Source organism: Echinops telfairi, unplaced genomic scaffold (assembly GCF_000313985.2).
Source record: "Echinops telfairi isolate 266 unplaced genomic scaffold, ASM31398v2 ScPeMD7_70;HRSCAF=299, whole genome shotgun sequence".
In the NCBI taxonomy this organism is placed as follows: Eukaryota; Metazoa; Chordata; class Mammalia; order Afrosoricida; family Tenrecidae; genus Echinops; species Echinops telfairi.
In genome coordinates, this window is record NW_022103968.1 from 40748843 (window position 1) to 40758670 (window position 9828).

The window sequence follows — 9828 nt, forward strand, 5'->3', positions numbered from 1 at the left end:
GAGAAAATCATATCTGTGAGGCCAGGAAAGCACTTTTATTTTAGGGGGAACAAAAAGATGGAAAGTTTCCCATACAAAGAGTTTGCATGGTGTCTTTCACTGGGTAAGTGTCTTGGATAATCTGATGGGGGTGGACCTTCAGCCCAATCTGTCGTTGCTGAGTGGCTCTGAGTTGCTTCTGATCCTGTGTGCTGGACTCGAACTGCCTCCCAGGGTTCCCTTGGCTGTAATCTGTCTGGAAGAAGATCACCAGGATCTTTCTTCCACTGAGTGACTGGGTGGGTTTAAGCTGCTAATCTTTTGGTTAGCAGCCAAGCGCTTCACCGTGATGCCACCAAGCTCTTTTAGCGCAGCTTGCTGAAGCCTTCTCCTTTTGCAAGGTGCCCTGGTGGCGCTGTGGGTTAGCCATTGGGTTGCTAACCACAAGGTCAGAAGCTGAAACCCGATGAGTACTCGGTGGGGAAAAGATGGGGAGACCCTACACAGTGGGTCACGCTGAGCGGAAATCGACTGGCTAGCAGGGAGGCTGTTTTGTTGGTGGCATGTCTGGAGGCCATACTGCCAACTCCAAAGCCAAACTCCCTGCCATTGAGTCAGTGCGGACTCCTAGGGACCCTCTAGGACAGGGCAGAACTGGCCCTGTGAGTTTCTGAGACGGTCACTCTTTAGAGGAGCAGGAAGCCACGGGGCTTCCATGGAGCAGCTACTGGTTTCCAACTGCCGACCGTGCAGATCTCAGCCCAACTCAGAACCACCGTGCCACCAGGGCTCCTGCTTCCGGATCAGACCATGCCAACTTAAGCCCACTCAGCCAGGGCAGGCACCCTGGCCGAATGTACGTGGGTGGCTCCACTGGAGCTAGAGCTGCCCCAATTTGCTTTAAGGAGTGCATGAAGGCAGAGGGACAGGGCAGTCTTTTAGACCAACAAAGCACAACACATGTTGAAACCATCCAGTAAACTGAGAATTCTGTTGGTAACAGAGGAGGTCCAAGAGTTGCCCTTGACCTCTAGCCAAAGAAAAGTAAACAGCAGTATTTCCGACCCGGAAAGCCCCTACATTGTCAAGAATATTTGGCTCGTTACATGTAAGCCTTCTGTGGGTGATTAGACTAGGAGAGGACCAGAAGACGGAACCCCCATACACACCCTCTCCCACACACACCCATGTCCGTCCTCTCAACAATTACTGCTGAGAAGGGGCGCATTCTTTCAAGAAAACAAGGACTCGTGTTTTAATAAGCCCACGGACATACTGAATACATCATGATTTGATTTTTTAAAATGGTATACATGTTCTATGCAGTTTTGGAAGACAGCCTTTGAAACTATTTCACACTTTTGGATAACACCATTTGAAACTCCAAACAGATTTCTGGGGACAGAAGAAGGATGGCTCGGTAGCATTGAGCAGGCTGGAGAAGGAGCCCCAGCGGGTGCTCGTACCTTTAATCTCCCCAGCCCGGGCCCGTTTGTAAAGGCCTTTCACATCTCGACTTTCACAAACTTTGAGCGGCGCATCCACGAATATTTCAAAGAACGGCAGTCCCGCTGATTCATGGATTTTGCGGGCATTCTCACGGTCCTGGAAAAGACAGGTTCAGAATGGAAAAGACGTTTCACAGGAAATTCTTCCACACAAATGGCTGCATGCTCCGGTAGTCGGCTAGCCTTAAGATAACACTTGGGCCTTTAGCTCTGCGAGAGAGCCCGTGGGAGCCTCGTCCCTCTGGGAACGTTCAGGAGTGCGGCACTTGTAAACACAGCTCTCCTGGAGCCTGCTAGACGGGAAATGGGTTCAAAGCCTATAATCTGCAGTTCACAGCAACTTCCTGTTTTAAAACAAGAATGACACCCTGCTTCAGTGATTTCAACAGAACACACACACACACACACACACACACACACACACACACGTTCTTTTCTTCTGAAGCCCCAAACATTTCAATTCTACAGAGACCTGTACTGGCAATGCTATTGCTGCGTGGTTCTGTTTAACTCTTTGCTCCTTTCAGCTCGGGCCAAATACTCTATGTGATGTGAACGTGCAAACGTTTGTGCCCTGGCATCTGGAAATGAAGGAACTAGGGTCATATAGCCAATCTGAAATAGAGGAAATGAGGGAGCCAGTGAGAAAAGAAGAAGCAGCGTGGGGGTGGTGGGAATTGGAACTCACATTCCTCGGTGCATCTCCCCCGCCCCCTCCCGCCCCGCTTCCAGCCCCTGCCTTTTCTGGGCAGTGGGAGAGCCACGCCAAGTCATTTTACCTTCGTGAAAGGTGAAATGAAGCTGGTGATGCAGACCAGACCGGCATCTGCAAACAGCCTGGCCACCTCGGCAATCCGGCGGATGTTCTCTTCTCTGTCCCCAGGGGAGAAGCCCAGGTTTTTGTTCAGGCCATGGCGGACGTTGTCCCCATCCAGAGAGTAACAAGGGATGGCATGGGAGACTAGGTACTCTTCCAGAGCGAAGCTCACGGTTGTTTTCCCCGCACCGGAGAGACCTGTTCAGAACAGGCAAGACACACTGAGAGCGCCTCTTGACTGTTTCCAACCAGAAGCTGTGCCCTGATCCTGCCCTTGGGAGGGCAAATCCTCCTTGAAGGCTGTTTGTTTGCTGTCAGTTGGTTCTGACTCACAGGGAACGCATGTCTGCAGACCAGAACCGCTGCTTAAGAGTTTTCTAGGTTGGGCCCTTCCCCAAACCAATCACAGGGATGCTCTCCCAAGTACCGCTGGGTGAATTCCAACTCCCGATACTCAGGCTAGTAGTTGAACGTTGAGCATGGGTATCACTCAGGGACGCATGCAGCCATCCAGGCTGCCATGAGCTAGAATCAACCCGAGATCAGCTTGTAACACCAGTCCTTCAACCAAAACCACAGACATTCAAAACCACAGTATCATTCAATACTAACCCGTTTCTTGCATCTCTTTCAATTTGTGACATAATGCTTTGCCTCCTGTAGGATCACAGGAGGGGAGGTAAAGAGGAGGAGCTGGGGGTTTGCTATACTCTCCTCCTATGTGTTCTGTTTTGCTTGCTTTTAAAATAAAACCTTGCTTTCTGTGGAATATCTAAGTAACAAATGTTGGCCATGTCCACCTCCTTCAGTGTATAGTTCAGTGACACTCATCACCTCCATCAAGTGCTTCCACCATCACCACTCCCCATTGTCCATCAACCTCCAGAGAAGCTCCGTGTCCCCTAAGCAGGGAGTTCCTGCAGTGTCTTAAAACAAGAAAGGTGCGCATAAGAACGCATTCTCCACGTTCCTCCTGGAAAATCATAAGATCTGGAGACAATGGTTTCATATGCTCTCCTGGAAACAATTAGTAGAGTGGGGGGGGGGCAGGCAGCGAGGCCCTAGAGACCAGTAGGCCCACTTCCCTTGCGAACTCATTAAGCTATGATTTGACAGTAGAGTCTATATCCTGTCCTTTGGGCTTGAAGGTTCTTTCCAAAATGACTCTCAAAACATGAAGCCAGGGAGCCATGCTGAGCTCGGCTGCGGGTGCTGCAGAGCCGAGAGACACGCGTGGGCACCGAGAGCCTTTATATGAGAACAGAGCTGCCGCGTGCCTTCCTAGGCCTTCCACCCAGGTGTCAATGGGAAAGGACTGGGAGTGAATGCTGTTTTTTCTACACGGGGGGGGGGAGAACATACGCAACTGGGCAAAATGACTCCAGAGCTCAGATTCTAAATTACCCTGGAAAATGAACACTACAAATTCAGTGGTCCTAAAAGACTGAGCCGGAAGACCATCCCACCATGCAAAGCCACTGTCAAGGCAGCACCGGCATGAGAAAGGAGGTGGTGGGGAGAAAGAACAAACGGCCCAAACGCTAATACAGAGAAGACCACAGCGGAGAAAGAACAAGAGGGGAAAGCCAAAGAGAAAGGTAGGAATGGGGCACTGAGAGGAAAGGAGATGGGGGCAGGCAGAGCAGGGGGAAGGTGAAATACTCGAGGCAATCAAATCATTCCCATATTTTTCGTTATGCTTTACAGTCCTCCCTTGGCCTGGGCAAAGGCTCATTAGAGAAAAGGCTACAGGAAGTCTGTGTTCGTGTCAGTCCTGGCGAGGTCATCCTGGAAGGCATTGCTTATGATGTTCCCGTGCTGCCCAGTGTCATCAGAATAAAAATGTAGGTGATAAATGTCCCTACGAATTTACATTGAATTGTGGGAGAAAGCAGGATGTCTGAAGCTCTCTTATGCTCTGTGGCATCAGAACCAGAGAGAGATTAATTTTTGTTTCCATTATCTTTCAAATCCACTTTCCCATGAACTTTTTGAAACGCCCTCATACACGGAGGCAACACTAATTACACTTACTGAGAACTTTCCTCTGGGCCAGGCACGGTGCTCAATACATCTATGCTGTTTCATTCAGTCCTACTCACGTCAGTTAAAACCCCAAGCCACACTTTAAGAGGAAAGATGAAGCTGTCTGCTTCTGTAACGATTAAGAGCCCAAAGGAGCAGTTCTGCCCTGTCCGAGAGGGTTGCTATGATTTGGAACTGACTGGGTGGCAGTGGGTTTTATAATCCTATGAGGCAGGCACTATTTTCATTCCCCTTTTGCAAAGAAGGAAACTGAGGCTGACAGAGGTATATTGGCTTGTCCAAGGTCCCACAGTTAAGGTAGGTGGAATTGAGACTCCAATCTAAATCTCTAGATGGGAAGTATTCCATTTTCTTCACATCTGCCTACCTCTGTAACTGAAGAATTAAAAACACACAAGCAAACAAAAAACAACCAAGAAAAGATATTCCCTTCTGATTTTTTTTTCAGGATGAGGACCAAAAGAGAAAAATAGGCAATGATTTTCCCTTCTCCTGGCTTGTCTCTTCTTTTCAAGGGGAGTCCTAATTAGGGAAAATGGAGTCTGTGTGTACTCCCCAATACAAACATTGTTTTCACCACAAAGCATCTCATGGAGGCAAACACAGACCAAGAGGGAAGTTTCTAGAATACAGCTGTGTTTTGCCTACTGCTACTACAAATGATGTCTTTTAGAATGAGCTGGGGGTAAACATTCCAGAAACAGTGCCTGGGGAGCTCGGCCTCTTTGAATATCATGGGTGCCTTGACCCCTCCCTTGTTCTCTTTTCGGCTGATGAACGTTGTGATGCAGAGGCCCCGCGAGGAATGACACCAAACCCAGATGCTGAAAACTGCAGATACCAAGCCTAAAAGCTCACTGCCAGCCACTCAAAGCTGACTCATGGTGACCCTATAGGTCACCATGGATCCTGTCCCTATAGGGCAGGGCAGAGGGTACAGCTGTTCGGCTTGGTTTCTGAGAGTATAACTATTTACAGGAATAGAAAGCCCATCTTTTTTGCTGCCGAGCAGCTGGTGGTTTCGAACTGTTGACCATGCAGATCACAACCCAATGCAGAGCCACTGTGCCACAAGGGCTCCTAGACTAAGTCTAAAGAGGGTGTCATGTCTTGGATCCTGTCCCCATCCCTCTCCGCACCCCCAATATTTGCTAGAATCCTAACCTTTGTAAACCTTTGGATATAATCTTATTTGAAAGTGGGGATGCTTTGTAGTGGTAGCGGCCCCATCAGTGTAGGGTGTATCCTAAACCTAATCACTCCGGAGCTGTACAAAGATCAGAGTAGACACAGAGGCAGCCACAGACTGAAGAGGCAGATGCCAAGTGAAGAAACACGGACATCCAATAAGGAAGGAGTTGACATGAGGACCCTAATGTGGACTTGTAGCTTCCAGGCCTGTGAGACAAGAAATTTCTGTTCTTTCAAGCCACCCATTTGTGATAATGTATGTTGCAGCAGCACAGCAACGAAGACAGAGGTTCGCGGCTGATTGATGTTAGACAGGGAAAGACCCAGGATGGCAGGAAAAGATGCAGGGCAAGTCCCTGCCTGCCACATTCTTTGGAATTATCTTCAAGTTAGAAGGTATCTATCTTATCTTCACATCAGCATGTGTGAGCAGACAGTGACACATGGATTTATTGCCTCGCTGGATAAACCTTTATTTGCATCTGGGCTCATTTCCATTGGACATGTCACATCTCTGAAATGCGCTTGCTTTTCCTTTTGAGTCCGGGCTTTGTCAGACTCATACTCCCGAGGAACAACCTTGCTCCACCTTGTGCACAGAGGAGCCATCGTCTAGGCTCTAATTTCAGGTCTGTCACTGCAGTTTCCCTGTGGCCTGCTGTGGCTATCACAACACAACGAAATGGAGATTCGTTTGGTCACCTTAGTGGCAGCCACGAGAGCTCTTTCTATATCCTAAGGCAATCGTCAGCCCAATGAAGATCACTAGTGTTTCTTTTCATACAGATGCTTAGTTCCCAAGGAGATGAACATCAGAAAACAACAACAAAAATCTCCCTATGCATCCCAAACCTCAGTGACAGCCAAATGCTCGGTGTCAAATCAGGAATGCGCCACTCAACTGCCAATAGATGTGTTTAGGCAAGCACTTGGCGATGAAGGAATTCCTTAGAGCAAAAAGGAATGTCACAAACAAGTCATCCCATCCTCTCATGCTGGAGAGAGGGAGCTGTGGACCAGAGACATTATATTCTGCACCTTCAACAAAGTCTTATGTCCCCTCGGTAGCAAAGTTAAGCAGGCTTTCTGCTAAAGCCCTCGGCCTCTTTCGAGTAATAAAAATAAATTTACTTTCTGCAAATTGTACAACTCCATCGCACATTCACCTGTAGTGGCAATAAGAAAGGATACAGATGCCTATGCAAGCATGGCTTACCTGTAAGCCACACAGTACATCCTCGGAATCCACCCCTTGTTCCAACCACCTGTCCTCTCTTGTTCCTGCTCACGTGGTGGGCCTGGTAGACCACATTCGTAGATTTCTGCTGGGTCTCCTACAAAACAAGGCAAAGCACAGTGTGAGATCAATAAAGTGCTTATTCTTCCCTGGCGCAACGTGAAATCTATTTTACATACGAGTCTTTTAAGCTGCAAAGCCGAGACATGTCACCATTTACATGGAAGGCGTTTTGATGCCAGAGGACTCATCCTTACCCTGCCTGAGAAAATTTTTTGCCCCATTTCTGCAGACTATCTACATGTATACATTCTTAATTGTTGTGTGCCTACCTCCCAACTCATGCATTCTTCTTTCACTTAATGTTATTCACAAGAACTTTTGTTTTCATATGATTAATTTTAGATTACAGCGTATTATCATTGATTTCTCTAACGCAATTTACTGAAAAACAATACAATGATAATTCAATCACAAAATCCAGCAATAATCTTCCCCATATGAAATGCCTCTTCTATAATTGGCAGGCAGAGTACCATGTATTAGGCAGGACTTTAGAAGCAGACACTGTCCTTAGACTAGCAACTATGGAAAATCCTTGGAAAATATTGACGCCAATTAGAAGTCTTTTTGATAACTCTGTAATGGTTCTGGCTCCAGGACATTTAAAAAAAAGTTCTACCTTTGGTTTAACAATTTCTACATGGTGGTTGGCATATGTCTTTGCTTCTGGAAATGAACCTAAGGAAAGGTTTGACCTTATAAGTTTGAACTGAGGAAATACTTGGGGAAGTGGTCAAGCCCCCCCTCCACAGAGACTGGGAGAAGCCCAGACCACAGAGGGCTGCTGCAAGCACTAGCTTTTTCCTTCCCACCTGGACATCAGGAGGGAGGGGTTCTAGTTCCTGAGGGGAGGGACGGGCACAGCGGCACTTCTTCAAAATAAACAACGCTGCCCCCATTCTACCAAGAGTCAGAGGATGGCCCTTCAATCCTTAAAAAGCTCAGTGAAAATGAGTGTGTACTAGTTATTGGCTTGGAGACTCATTCAGACACTACGTATCTTTCTTCTGGCTGTGGTAAAATCAACCCACTGAGCTCACACAGATTCACCGATGTTCGCCCTAAACTCCTCCAATGTCTAAAGATGAGAAAGTAAATCGTGAGTATGGATTTGGTGACTGATAGGGACTAGAGATTTGTAAATGGGGACAAGTTAGGTCAGTCCCTCAGGTATTCTGGCAATGTTTTCCATGGGTGCACAAATCCCCTGAGCCAAGACGCATTCTTTGTACCAGATGTACTTCAGAGTTCAAAGATAATACTTGAAGTCCCGCCCCCGCCCCCACTTCTTCTGGAGCCAGGTGGCATAGTGGTCACCAGTTGGCCTGTGAGCCACAAGACATGCCGGTGGAAGCCACCAGCCTTTCCTCGGGACAAAAGCAGAGCTTTCTACTCCCACGGGCACGTACAGTCTTACAAACTCACAGGGGCAGTTCTACCCTGCCCTGTAAGGCTGCTATGCATTGGCAATGACTCGATGGCAGTGAGTCTGTTTTCTATTTTTTTCATAACTTATGTCATTTTGATGCAAGAATATAGTATCTGGTCCAAAAACCAATTCATCTGCTCATTCATTGATTATTTCACTAAATGCTTTTGGAACACCTACTACTTATCAGGAGCCATTCTGGAGTGTTGGGAATGCAGGGTTCAACAAAGCAGCACCCCTTTTCAAGTCTCCTTGTATGGAGAAGCAAAACTAAACCCCGAACTCATAACAACCCTATAGACCAGGGGAGAACCAACTGCGCTGGCAGGTTACTGAGACTGTAACTCTTTACAGAAGTAGAACGTCAAGTTTTTTTCCCGTGGAGCAGCTGGTGGATTGAACTGCTGACCTTGTGGTTACCAGCCCAACATGTAACCACAATGCCACCAGGGCTCCTTTATGGGGAAGAGCCAGACAAAAAGACTGAGTTTGGGGGGTTTCCACTCCCCCAGGGAAGGAAAGGTTCTCCTATAGAGATCTGACTAAGGACTAGTGCGTGTCTAGTATATGATGATAGATAAAGAATAACTACAACTCAATAATACCTAGACAAAGAACTTTGTTTTTGTCTTGTTTAAAATAACCAGTAACCACATGAAGACATGTTTGATGTCATTTAATCAGAGAAATGCACATTAAAACCACATGAGCTGCCCCTGCTAACACCTAAGGGCAACTAAGGCCCGCTCTAATCCATTGACGGTGGGGGTGTCAAGTAGTACATCCCGAAGGGGTGGGAAACCTGGCAATTTCCTATAAAACTAAGCCTATCCCTCTTCTCTGACCTTGCAATTCCAAGCATAGGCATTTACCTATGAGAAATGAAAGGGTGTACCCACAAAAAGTTTACAGGAGAAAGAATGTTGTTATCTTTATTGGGCCCCAAATTGGAAATAGTCAAGTGTTCATCAGTAGGAAAAATATTATAAAATAAACCAAAACCAAAAGTACCCCTGTAGAATATTCATATGAAATAACTCACTGCCATTGACTTGATTCTGACCCATCGTGACCCTTATAGGACAGGATAGAACTTCCCCATGGGTTTCAGGGAATATAAATCTTTGTGAGAGAAGGAAGCCTCATCGGTCCTCTACAGAGTGACTGGAGGCTTTGAACTGCTGACCTTGTGCTTAGCAGCCCAACACAAAACCCCTACACCACCAGTGCTCATATCTCGAATAGAGCTCAGCAATAAAAAGGGGATGACCCACAGAAACACGCACGCCACATGGATGCATCTGAAAACAGTATGCACAGTGAAAGAAGCCCTACACACATACAAAGTACACACTGTAGGATTCCATTTATACTACACCCCAGAATAGGCCACACCAATCTAGTAACCTAAGTCTGAACAGCAGATGCTCAGGGGTCGGGGCAGAGTGTGTGGGATGTCTTGTACAACGTTTGCATCTGTTGGAACCCCTTGAATGTATGATTAAGAGGAGCATTGCACTATATTTAAATTAGACCACATACCAAACAAAGTTAAAAA

General features: G+C 47.0%; 1 protein-coding gene across 1 annotated transcript in view; it reads right to left on the minus strand.

The window, feature by feature from the left end:
- The window catches only part of PAPSS2 (3'-phosphoadenosine 5'-phosphosulfate synthase 2), a 102471-nt gene that overhangs the window by 28750 nt on the left and 63893 nt on the right, over window positions 1–9828 (minus strand). The window contains exons 2-4 of the mRNA XM_045291671.1: window positions 6758–6875; window positions 2267–2502; window positions 1446–1584 (exon numbers count right to left, since the gene is read on the minus strand). Coding sequence (XP_045147606.1) covers window positions 1446–1584; window positions 2267–2502; window positions 6758–6875 — 493 coding nt within the window. The remainder of the gene's footprint in view (window positions 1–1445; window positions 1585–2266; window positions 2503–6757; window positions 6876–9828) is intronic.